We start from the raw sequence: 13,545 nt of genomic DNA, 5'->3' as shown, positions 1-13,545 counted from the left end.
ACTCAGTCTTCATTATAGGATGAGATTCACTACATTACAATACAGCTCACATTCCTAAAGAGGCATGTATTTAGACTGAAATTTAGATTACACTGGAAGCAACACCCCTTTTTAGTCTCATTCTAGCCTGAGGACATTTTCATCTGAATATTCATACCTCTTTAAAAATCACTATTTGTGATCTTCTGAGGTATTATTTGTCCACCTTTTTGTACTAATTCTTTAAGTAAGGCATGGATTTACCCGCACATATGAACATAATTTTAAAACAAAGAAAATTAGTTCCAATGCATAAGATTTAAACTAATTATTTTTCAGTATAATGTGCCAGTTAGGTTTTTGGGGGTTTTAACCCTGATATTATAAATATAGACTTCCACTACATCCTACAGCACTTAGATTGTTTCATTATACAGACACTATTTAGCTGGTATTCCTTTAACACCAAAGTAAGATATATTTTTTGGCGTGATACTGAAGGAAGTCACAGGAGAGATAACTAGTAACCCACAGATTCTGTCACTTAGTACAAAACCTGCAGTATTTATAATTCCCTTCCATTGCTTTTTTCCTGAGCAGCAATGTGCAAAAGCTGAAAGCCAAGGGGAACTATCTCATTTAAATATTTAAGATAATTAATTTTAGTTCTGATAACCTACCACATGCTACTAGTACTGTCAAATATCAACACAGCTATTTGAAATGTAAATATAGACTGAGCCTTCAAAATTTTCATGAAAAAGCACAATTCAACCACCCCAGTACAGTTTTATCAGACACATTTAAATGAGTTGAATTTTTAAAGGTCTTGGCCATTAATGTCTTAAAGATGCAATAACATTAATTTGAAGCTAGTGCTTATTAAGAAAGTTACACGATTATGACTGAAAAGAAACAAATGTAAATATCTTTTTCTCCTTTTAGAGGTAAGTACATCATCTGACTAACACCACTGCTACACAGTATAACCAAAAGCATCGCCTCAGTGGGTTTGATCACAAGGCATTAAGTGCATGCTCAAATCTCTGCAGGAACAGAGCTCTTTCATGTCACATTGATAGCTATTTTCTTGAACTGAGTTATCAACAAATTTCAAAGGAAGGGGGAATTTGAAGAAGAAAAAAAAAACGTTAAAATTTAGGTCTTGCTAGGACAAGGGGCAATGGGCACAAGTTCGAACACAAGAAGTTCCAGCTAAACATGAGAAAGAACTACTTTCCTGGGAGGGTGCCAGAGCAGTGGCACAGGCTGCCCAGGGAGGCTGTGGAGTCTCCTTCCCTGGAGACATTCAAAACCCGCCTGGATGTGTTCCTGTGTCCCTGCTGTAGGTGTGCCTGCTCAAGCAGGGGGGTTGGACAAGATGGTCTCCAGACGTCCGTTCCAACCCCTATGATTTTGTGATTCTGTGATATTTACACCATAATAAAACATGTAAAAACCATTCCTTAGTTGAGTATAAAGCTTAAACCAGTTCCTGCTGAGCTGTCTTCATTAATAACTTCATATGAAGACAAACTGTTCACAGATAAGCAAGAGGAGATACAGATGAAAGAACCAACAGGGAAGAAAGTAAAAGGACAATAAAACTAGGTATTAAGCAAACAGACACTATTAGCAGAATAACAATGTGAAGAATGTGAGAAGTGCTGAGCCCAGATAAGAACTCCGCAGCATAGTAGATGTGAACATGAATTTGATGTGAAAGGTTCATGGCAGCTAGTGATGAGAAAACGACACTGAAATGATTAGGAACTAATGTATGCTTTGGAAACAGTATAGGAAACGAAATGGTACGGAGAGAGATAAATTTGCCCCATGCACATGCCTAACATATAGTGGACAACAAAAATGAAACAGTGAAAGTGTAACAAAATATATAGTGTTTATAACAAACCTGATGAGAACAGACATCCACTATAATACACTTCTAAAGTAGAGACATCCGTTGAATATGTTTTTAGAATATATTTTTTCAATGACAGTGAACTTTATTATTTTTTATTGAAGACATAGAGTATGAAGCTTTGTTAAACATCTCGCATTCTCCTTTACATTATGATTTTATAATGGCATATTATAACTGTTTAACATACCTCTTCAATGCAGCAAAGTATGTTTACAATTTGTATTTAATTGTCACAGTTTATTAGCTCTACAATTTCATCATCTTCAGTCAGTCAATAGCATATACAATACATGAATACCCAGTACGTATGTTGGGTACTGACTTAAGTGTTTGAGATTCCATTTATACAACAGAAATAATTTGTGATAGGGATCTAGTTAACCTGCACTGCTCTGCTTTTCTTTATTGAGTTACATGGTGTTCGAAAACTATACTCGTCTATGTGAGTTACGTCAGAATATGCATGGCTACGTAGCATCAGATTATTATGGAAGGCTACAAAGCCATTTTTTTCTTACAGATGCTACAGATACCTCAACAAGAAATAAGCTCATATTTGTAGAGGATGATTCTTCCTGCTATTCACATGTACTTTTATATGGCACCTTTATATGGTGTTTTTCAAGGCAAAATCTCAAAATTTTCACATTAAAAGGCTCTATTTGCATCATTTCTACATTATCTTTCTTAAATTAAAAATGCACTTAACTATATGCCGTGTTTTACCTGAATTTATATTAAAAAAACTTCCAACTTGGTAAGACAAAGTAGCTGAAGAAATATATTCAGTCTCTGAGCCTCAAAGTGGAACGGTCACAGTATCTGACTACCAGAAATGAAAACATTAAACACACATTGACTTTTATGTTGTCAATTCCATTTGTTTTGTCACTTGCCAGAGAACTCTGCAATATTTGGGTAAGAGGAGGAAGGCTGACAACTAATGGACGGAGAACAAGCCATCCATTAATTGGGATAGGGCTCAGAAATCGCCTTCAGAGTAGATACAGAAAATTCATCAACACTGTGTTTGTGGCACTGAACAAAACCTTCTGACAAACAACAAGAAGCACCTTTAAAGACAGATATTTCTGCTTGCAGCTAAAAGATTAAAGTGGAACAAGTCCTGGCACTTCTAGATGGCAGCCTTTGTAGCTAGGAAAAGCTTATTCTGCCTGAAACACAGTGTAACAAGTTGTCTTGCCTATGTTACCTACCTACCTTCTAAAAAATTTCCATCTTTAAGAAGAGAGGTAGCTGTTTAACTGAAGGAGGAGGAGCCATTTGGTTTTGTCCTGTATGCCAGTCTACCAATTTCTGAAGCCTACATCACTTGTGTCCTCTAGGGTCCGTAGTAATGTGAATTGTCTTTATCCAAGTGCCTAGCAAATCATTGTCACATAGCAGCGGTCGACCTTTCTTTTCAATCTATGCACTTTTCAGGAGTTATAAATCAGTTGACTTTCAAGCTCGATGAGGTGGCATATGCCCTGGTTTGAAGAACAGATGGAGGCTTGGGGGAAAATTGTTTCTGCAGGCTTGCTACAAGCAGCACTGCTCCATAAAAGTGAACCATTTGCACTAATTTCTCACATAAATTATACAGGCAGGGAGCACCAGCCCATTCAGCAGAAAATCTTTCATCTAGCTTTCAGAGGTCATTTAGCAAATTTAAATTAAAGTTATTTCTGATACATGGCCAGGTTTTCATTCCATACACTTTCAAGAGATGGCAATTTACATCAAGTAAAGGAATGGCTTTAATTGTGTATGCAGGGAAAAAGGAACAGTAAATTAACTGCCACAATATTACTGTTTTTCTAGAATCCTGGGATAAGCTGCAACTATTAGTTAGCCACAGAGGAATTAATAATTGAAACATGGCAGCTCTGTACTATAGGAATCAGGTAAACTGTCACTACTCTTTGCAATGCCTGTTTTAGACTCCAGCTGAACACCAGTCCCCAGATTCAGCACTGGTGGTGTTAAATGAAAGGAGATCTCAGTCATTTCCAGGAAAACATTCTTTACTTTTTAAGGGAAACATATTATTCAGCTGTTAAGCAAACGTATATGTCATACTGTTAATAATTATGGTACTTTATGTGAGCATGGAGAAAAGAGACATTTCATTAGATTCTTAAATTATAAATACGAAAGAAATGGAAAAGACCAGAGGACTGTAAAAAATCTAACTCTAGAAAAAATTACATTTTTGTGAGCCACAATGGTAAGAAAGAAGAGATTGCACTGAGTAACCTCTAATACATAATGTGACATAATTCAGTGTTTCTCCAGAAATATTAGTTTAAACACACAAACTAAAAAAAAAAACGAGTGAGAATGTTGGTAAATATTTAAAGAGTTACTTTGAATTTTATGGCATTTCATAAAAACATAGTGTTTTACCACAGAGTTTTGAAATAGCATTTTGATATGATTCTTTTTTAACCTCTAACATAGCAATTTTTTTCCAAGACCTGTGAAGACATCTCCTTTTCAGATGTGAAAAAGAACTTAACAGAAAAGGGTAAAGTCATGAGTGATTTGTAGATTAGTATTAAGTAGTGAGCCAACAGAAAAATGCATATTACAGAACAATTGTCTACCTAAATTTTTAATGACAATTTTAAGCATACAGTTAATTGATGCACTATTATGAAGAAGTGTTTTTTGATTGAAAATTAATTCTAGTATAGTGCTTTTGAAAAGCAAGATTTGAACAGACTAAATTTGTTTGGAATTAATGTTAGTGGTGGGATCAAATCAATGTAGAATTTTCAAACTTGAGGAAGCTATTGTTCCAACACTTTCTGTGACTCTATGTATCATGGAATGGAAACTGAAAGCACCCAGAGTTACTCAACAACTTTTAAAATGTTGCCTTAATTGAAGGACATCATCTTGGTACCCTATTTTAGTCTGTAAATGAAAGATGGTTAATCTTAGCTAACTCACATAAAATGTTAGAGTCAATATAAATAGTGACTTTTGAAGAAAAAAGCAACTACATACTTATTGAATATAAATATAAAATTAACACATTATTAAATATAAATTGAATTAGATACAGACTAACACTTCTTAGATGTAAGAGAGAGGTTTATCAAAAGGATGATCATAACTTCTATAACTTTAATAACTCAGGACATTATAATTTATAGTGGATCAGAAATGGATTCCTGTGACCATTATCAAGGACTAAAAACCTAATAGATCACTAGGAAAATTTATAATATCACAGGGGGAAAAATGGACAAGATAATGGACAATATTCATCTATGGCAACAAAGATCCCATTCTAATGTAGTCAATAGGAATTTTGATGTTTTACTTGCTAGAAAAGATATTGCATTTATTCTGTAGCTCTTCAGTATGATTTCAGGTCATAGAGTGGAGATAAGTGTAGTACGTGCACAAAATTGCTGAAGAGATTTAAAGGAGTTTTCATTTAAATGAAAATCAGGTCATACTCATTAAGATGTGGCTATTTTTTAGTATTCTGCATTTAAAAAAGGAAACTAGAACAGGCTTGTGATTGCAATTTTTAACAATCTCTAAGAAAAAGTCACATGCACATCAGCAAAGACAGCACTTTTGGTAATCATTAGTTGGGCACTAGTATCGCAGTCACAAAGAATAATGAATGGCATTTGTCTATGCATAACTGTTTATGAACAGTATTTGCTTGTGCTTGCTTCAGTAAACCATAATATACAGATTACCAATAAGCTCTGATTTAAGATGATGCCACAGAGCTGTTGCTACATTTTTAGTTTAAAACTGAATAATTCTTTCTTATTACATGCCATATCTCAAGTTTGCTGTATTACTGTCTCCGCAGAAAACTGAGGTTTGTACTGTCCTTTAAAAAATAGAATCATTATTTTCCAAACTATTCCTTTACAATAAATCTGCTAATATAATTGTGGTTTTTTTCTTCCCCCCAGAGGCAGCATTTAAAATTTGTTTCTCCAAGACTTTATTTCTTTACCTCAGTTCATATTTCTAGTCTCTTTAAATTATTATGTATTATTTCTGGCTTAAGAAATCCTTGCTTTCAGTTGCCTTCTCTTGAATCCACATTGCAATTTTCTGTAATACCAACACAATTGTATTGGAGGCAGGCTTAAAAAGGATCACTGAAATGATTAAAAAAAAGAAGCCCTCTGGGGAAGATAAACAGAAGTCTATTGCAGAAGAAAACTCTGAACTATTTCTTAAAACAGTAATGAAGACATTAAATAAAATAGAAACTAACACCACTCTGTGCTGTGTCCACTGTGCCTAAGCATGAAACATGGCTGCTCCTCTTTGTGTATCATCTCACAAAAAATCTTTCATTGTGCATGACTACACTTGTGGAGGATTTACTAGTTTTCTTTAAGATGACAGTGTCCTCTTAACATCTTTTACTAAGAAGATATTAAACATAGTTTAACAAATAATGGAAGCAGAAAAAGAATCTCTGTATATGAAAATTAATCAAAAAGAAAATATTATTTTTCATAGGGAGTTTATTCGCTTTGCTTTCAGATATTTGAGGCTGCAATTCCATGAACAGCTAAACTAATCTAGTAGTTCATTGCTGTCAAAAGAAAGCAAGTTTTATGATCCTTCCACTGTCTCCCATTCTTCACTGTACTTCACTACTGTTTCTCTCTCCTTCACTAACACGTAGCTTTAGCGCTCATGGACCCTTTTGTAATCAAGGTTCACAGGAGTGTGAACATGTTGCTGATTGAGAAAAAACACACCCACCTTTTTTCCCTGAGTTAGTGTGATAAATTTACTCACAGAGGGCTCTGATAAGCATCAGTGCCAGTGCCAAGTATGCCTTAGAAACAGAGAGCAGAAGAGGCGAAGGGAAGTTGGCCCTTCCCCTTCTGATGGCAACAAGATATTAAACCCCCTCAACTTCTAGAATTACATCTCACCTCTATAAATTGCAAGATATTAGTATAGTAATGGGATCGTTCCGTAGGGTAAATGAGCTCCCTCCAACTATTTTTGATTTGTTTTGTGATTTGAACTTTGGGAAGTGTTACCTAAGCTTACTTAATACTACGTAGGGAATACCATACAGTGTTTATTCAAATGGTTTAAAGGTATAACAATGCCGCAAAAAAGAAAAATAGTGAGAGACATTACTTGAGAGCTCTGCAACTGAAAACCTGTCTCCCAGCTATATCGGTTGTTATAAAAAAATATATGTTTTCTCTCTCTTAAAACTTATACCTCGAACAAGCAAAAAAGCCTGCACTTGCGGGAAAAGAAAACAAAATTTAAACGGCAGCTTTTTTATGGAGAAAACCCCATAACAAAGCCCAACACCGAAAACAAAAACCCAAAACCAAACCAAAAACCAAAAGCTTTTTCTTGGTGCTGGGTGCATGTACCAGCTTAGTCACAGCAGCTCAGAATTTTATACAAACTAATCTACAACATGCTAATAAAACCAAATGAAGAATGAGAGATGCTAATAAAAATTGCACTTCTGTGGCATGTTCAAATTATTTGTAGTCCCTATTACTAAAAGCAACCCTCAATAGTTTGGACAAGGAAAAAATGTATGTACCACTCAAATTCGTGCTGTCAAGGGCAGAACACCTGCTTTTACCACTGCATCTAGATTCTATCATCAAGAAGTAATTTTGCTGCCATGGCTTATACTAACCCATGTAAAAAACCAAGCTATTTAGGAAAGAGAGGATGAAGAGAAATTAAAAAGGTAACAGTCACATCCTTAGTGAACATAGTTAGTCTGGAAAAAAAACTCAAAAGGTAGAAATCATGTTAATTTTGATATTTTGCTTGAGAAGTTTGCAATTTTGATTTTGGTTTTCATTTCTTTGAAATTGCTAAAATTCTTTTGAAGAATAGAAGCTTTTTCCCCCCCCGCATAATACCCTTCATAATTAACCCCACTCCCCAAAAAATAATTTTTCAAACATTCTGATGACTTTCTGTATGATACAGAGAGACTGCATTTCAAACACATTCTAAATAATTCAGAAATACTTTCTCGGTTTTATCAACTTTCTTAGTCAAAGGTTTAATTGCATTCTGACCTTTTTTAATTCAGTAATGTATGTTTAAAAATGGAAGTCCTTTTCAGACGTGGACTATGAGCTTTTATTATTCGTAGCTTGGTATGAGATTGTGCAAAAGAATATATTACTACGTTTTGAAATAAAATTGTGATATACATAGGATATAAAAAAGAACTGCAGGATCCCACATGAGTAGGCAAAGGGCTTATAAATATTTTAACACATTCTTTTTCTAAAATGATCACTTTCTGCTATTATCAAAATCTAAATTAACAATTTATGTTCCAAACTTTTATGTTTGATACACATCAGAAACACATTTTCAAACTATACGATTATTACTCATTTTCTGTTAGTGGATGAAAACAAATGCTCCAAATTTAGAAAGACCCTTGAACATTTGTTGAATAATTCAACCAAAGAAACTGTTAATTTCTAGATCTCATAAGCTGTTGCTTTATCGAAAAAAATGTCTATTATGTATTTGCAGCAATTTTAAGGCATTAACATCTATACAGTTCTATTTAATGACCACTGAGGGAGCATGAAAACAAAAAACAGGATTTAAATTAAGTATTAAAATATTACATTGAGTGTATGCCACTTACCAAAGAATCCACTGACTGCTAGTAGATACCCTGAATGGGGATGAAAAGTCTTGAATTCATTTTGTATGGATTCTTTCACTTTAATTGTAATCAAAACCAGAAATTTGTGTAGTGACTTACAAAGACAGTGGGTTTCTTTTCACAGACAGAATTAACAAGTCATTCTCTATTTACATTCTGAAAATGAGAGGACAACTTTCCCCAGTTTTGAAAACAAAGATTTGGAACACCAAGACATCATGTCTTCTTTTAGAAATAAATGTGACTACAGCCTCTAACACCAGATGATTTTAGTTTGGTATTATCAGAGCATTTTAAATTCTTTTTTTTTTTCTTCTCTGGGTGGTATTCTTTAAAACCAGTTTCGACTTCCTGTTCTTGTATATAATGATTTATATGTTGTAAACATATTTTACCTGTTCATCTGTTTTCTTCTACTAGGTCAAAACCGGTTTATTTGAACTTGCAATAATAGTAAAACTTACCAATCAGAATGCCAATATTACAGGAGTATTCAAAGAGATGCCTTTCTAAACCTAAAGACTTAGCCTGAGAATTCATGTAGAAGACATATCTTGCTATGATGATCTTGAAGTGAGATCTAATTTGCTTTGGCTCCTTTCTGAAGGAAAGGCACCAAGGTAAACACCATGGTTTATCTGCACAGTTTAATCTTGTGTATGCATAGGATTAATTTGGAGTAAGAATGCCTCTTTCTAAATTTAGTGCTTTTTAGAAATAACTTAGCTGAACAACAACATCAAAAAGTACTGTTATTTCAGAATTAAAGATTCAACACATGCATTTATTCAGAAATAGTTCTGAATAGTTCCTGAACTTTAAATTTACATCTTACCTAGTTCTACAACTATGGTTATGTGTAGCTAGCCCTTAAAGGAAATTAATGATGGCCTTAAAAATAGGGAAATGTGGAACTGTTACAAAATCAAGGGTCATTTGTGTGTATTTTTTTGGTACATATTAACACAATTCATGGATATGAAATAATTTCAGATTTTTCTGCTCTAGCTGAAAATGACTGTATTCTGTCCACAGAATGACAATATAGTGAACAAGCATTCAAAGTGTTCTCAAAAGATATTTAATGTCTGACAATTACAGTTGTTTTGTTTTGTTTCAGTACTTCTACAAAACAAGCACAGAAAAAATCCCCAAACAACCGTGCATTTTGCAAGAAAGAACAAAATCCTGCAGTATTTTCCTCTGTCAGAACAAATCATGTTTCTGAGACCCCCTTGCATTTTCTCTCATGTACCACTTCATAGACAAACTAACAAGAGTGAAATGAACCATGATATACATCACATCTAAACACAGCAAAAAACCCCCTTCACAATAAAACATTGATATTGTGCAATTACAGCAGGATTAAAATATCACTGTTACCATTTATTTCTTCCTTTTACCCTTCCTCTAGAATCATGATTCATGCAAATAAATACAGTTCAGCCACGACTTTATAGAACAATTTTCCTAGCCATATTTAATTATTAAAGTATTTTTTTTCACTTTCATGAATTTAAGCAATATTGAGTTAAAAAAATACTTATGTAATCAGATTTACAAATAAATATGTTGAACTGATGAAAATTAGCCATTAGGTGCATGTTGGATATTTTGAACATTTGCATGTCCATAAAACAAGTGAAAAATACAGTACTTTATCTGCACCTTTAAATATTAGCTAATGATGAACAACATTCTCACCCTTCTGCAGCAGCGGGCAGCCTTTAACACTTTAGAAGCTGTCTAATGTAAAGTTTGAACTAGAAAAGTCCTATTTGCCTGCTTCATCTACTTAAACTGCACAATAATCAATGATGGTTGCATGCCAAATTAAACAACAGCCTCAAGTAATTCTACTACCTCAGTATTGTTTTCTTGAGTGCCTGCCACAGAACTCAATCTGGATTGATTTGTGACTAAATCAAGTGGCATGGAATAAGGGAAATAATGTTGGACCCTGCCATGTGCTAATGTAGGAATGTCCACTACTGTGCTGCCTTCTTGCATACATGTTGAAGTAGTGATAATTGGTTTCGAAAGAAAGGATTAACAGCAATAGCAAAAGCAACTGTTGCATGACATCTCAGTCCTACATTGCACTAGCTACATGCCAATGTTTTACTGTGGTAGGTGGACACTAGGGATACATTAGGTCTATAAGATTGCAAATTGTATTAAGAAGAAATACTTGTTGGGTCTTTGACTAGAGACTCTGCTATTGTGACTGTCTTAAGGTAGTACGTTTTCAACAATTCAAACTGTCAGATACAGGGAACAAACACTCTAGAAATTCAGCTGTGGTTGAAAAGCTTGTAGATAGTAAGTTAGCAAGATGGCATAGAATTGTAGAGTATCTCAAGTTGGAAGGGACCTATAAGGATCATCAAGTCCAACTCCCTGCTCCTCACAGGGCTATCTAAAACTAAATCATATGACTAAGAACGTTGTCCAGACACTCCTTGAACTCTGACAAGCTTGCTGCTGTGACCACTTCCCTGGGGAGGCTGTTCCAGTGACCAACCACCCTCTCAGTGAAGAACCTTTTCCTAATGCCCCATCTGAACTTCCCCTGACACAGCTTCATTCCATATTCTTGTGTCTGAAGTCAATCAAGCAGTCACTAGCATCATCTTGTGGAATGCTGGTCCTTCTGATGAAGGTGTACGCATCAAATAGCAATTAAAATGAGGAAAATTGACTGTACCTCTCAGTCTGATTTTGAGAAATTAGAAGTGATAATGCCTCAAGATAAAAAAAGAAAATTTCTGCAGATTTTTGCAGTTTCTTGCAAAGCACCTTTGGGTCTTACCTGGTGATGAAAGAATAAAGTGCAGACTTACATTGTAAGCCTGTGAGTTTTAGTCCAGGAAGGGCATTTCTAGGGTTGCCTAAAGACCAGTTGCACTGGAATCTCATTCTGGTGATGGGTAAAGTCTTGTCGGACAGAGATTCCCTTTGCTGCAAGAACTATTAATTGTTCCTTGTGCTGATTCAACACTGCTATGGGTAATAAAATAGTAGCACAAATCTCTCTTCTATACTTCAACCAGAAAAAAAGCTACCTTAAAATCTAGTTACTAACAAATCACTTAGTACCACTTACCACACTATAGGTCTAATCCTGTTGGCTTTATTAGGAGTAGAATCAGCTATAAAATTGCAAAATCCCTCCTTTTTCTGTTGAATTAACATAGCTATACATTTTAAATTGGTATCATGTTCTTGACATGAACAATTTAAAACATTCTACAGCCCTGACATATTTTGCTCATGCATATCATGTTCTTTTTTGGTAACTATCACTACTTCTAGCAAAATCTTATTCTAGATCAATAAATAAGACAAAAAAATAAAGTAATTCATGATAACCAAAATAATTAAATAGTAGGAACAGGTTAAAGATCAGCATTCATTTTTCAAATTAAATTTAGAAGTCTGCAGTAGTTACTTAGAAGATTGGCAAGTTTTACAAATAACATCACCAAGCCTTTTAGAGAGAAACAGAGCTGCATTAGAATGAAGTCATTAGGCAATACATTTATTTTGAAGCCAATTAACCTTTTGTCAGAGAAATGTCGGAGCTGTAATGGTTTCAGCAGTGGAGGTCAGCCTCTAACAGGGGCACGTATGACAGCGATTACGCTGTCTGACATATGCTGTAGACTGAGAGTGCAGCTGTGGAATGAGAATCTGCCTTCGTTTGTATTCCGCTCTGCATTTTCAGGGAGCAGGCAATCTTGACCTATCCATTTAGGTAATTAAAGCTTCTATTTGGAAGTGTCCTGCAGGAAGGTGAAATCTGGGGGAGATAAATGGCTGCTGCTCACTGTATCCAGCCACTTCCATCATTTGATGGACTGCCTGAAACGGGCTGCATTGCCAGGTCCTCATAAAAATAGAGATGAATTGGGCAGGAGACAATTCTCTAAGGCAAAGCGACTCTGTCATCTTCCTTTTTGCAGCATATAATTTAATTGTTAGCCAAGGTAGACAGCTGACTCAGGGGCCTTCCTCTTACAGCTTCCCCACCATCTTCCATTTGCTAAGAAATTATTTCAGTTTATTTACTTAAAAGCCAACTTTGTTTGACAATGAGAGATGTCACTTCAATAAGCTCAGCTAGCTGTCACAGCTGTGCAATGGCTTACCTTCCAGGCGATTTTGTTTCCTTTAGTATCATGCTCAATGGCAATTGGGAAGTCTCCTCGCTCATAAAACTTGCGAAATGCTGTGGGCTTTGTTGGTCTTTCTTTAAATGCTCCTGCAAGTGGGGGCCCTCTTACCTTAAAAACAAGACCAAACAAAACCAAAAACACCATAGTTCAGTGTTAATATATTTTTAGAAAAAAGCTTAATTTATATGGTTCAGAATAGAAACAAATAAAAAAGAATAACAGCATTGATCTTCCAAATTATAGTTTCCTTTCTTCATTACATGCTTTGAAAGTACATTTTGGCAAAGATCTACAGATGTTGTTAAATGCTTTTTTTTGTTATTACTTTCAGATTGTCCCATAAAAACTGTTTATATTTCAAAGTAGCTATCTCCATTACCATAGCGTTTTTAAGCAAGACTAAAACACCAAGAACACATTCACATTATGTAGTAGAGCTCTTGGAAAATTAAGCATTTCTCCTTGAGAAATATTTTTCTATTTGTTTCTTTATAGGAGGCATTGGACATGGTTTCCATCTAATATAACTGTCCTCAGTTTCCTTTGTCTTTTTCTGGCCATTACCTAATCTCCTTCACCATATCCTTTCCTCAAATGCTGTGGATCCCGCTTTTATGGCTTATTTATGGCTGAAGTACTGGAAGAAATGAAGGAAAGCCTTCTCTCAGACTTCTCCTCTCTGCCTGTGTTGCCTTGGAGGAAGAAATTTGATTCAGCTCCGCTTAGTTCCTTATTTGAGTTATTGCTGGTCAGCATATTGCATAGTCTGAGTGCCT

The 13,545-nt window shown here is 35.0% G+C and overlaps 1 protein-coding gene across 3 annotated transcripts in view; it reads right to left on the bottom strand.

Annotated features, from left to right (window-relative positions):
- The window catches only part of PACRG (parkin coregulated), a 253,531-nt gene that overhangs the window by 181,382 nt on the left and 58,604 nt on the right, over positions 1-13,545 (bottom strand). For all 3 annotated transcript variants that reach the window (XM_075088054.1, XM_075088056.1, XM_075088055.1), the window contains exon 3: positions 12,743-12,877. In XM_075088054.1, the coding sequence (XP_074944155.1) occupies positions 12,743-12,877 (135 nt within the window). The remainder of the gene's footprint in view (positions 1-12,742; positions 12,878-13,545) is intronic.

The sequence above is a fragment of the Phalacrocorax aristotelis genome, chromosome 3 (assembly GCF_949628215.1).
Source record: "Phalacrocorax aristotelis chromosome 3, bGulAri2.1, whole genome shotgun sequence".
NCBI lineage: Eukaryota > Metazoa > Chordata > Aves > Suliformes > Phalacrocoracidae > Phalacrocorax > Phalacrocorax aristotelis.
Note: the sequence above shows the minus strand (reverse complement) of the source record. Positions and strands in the feature narration are given on the sequence as shown.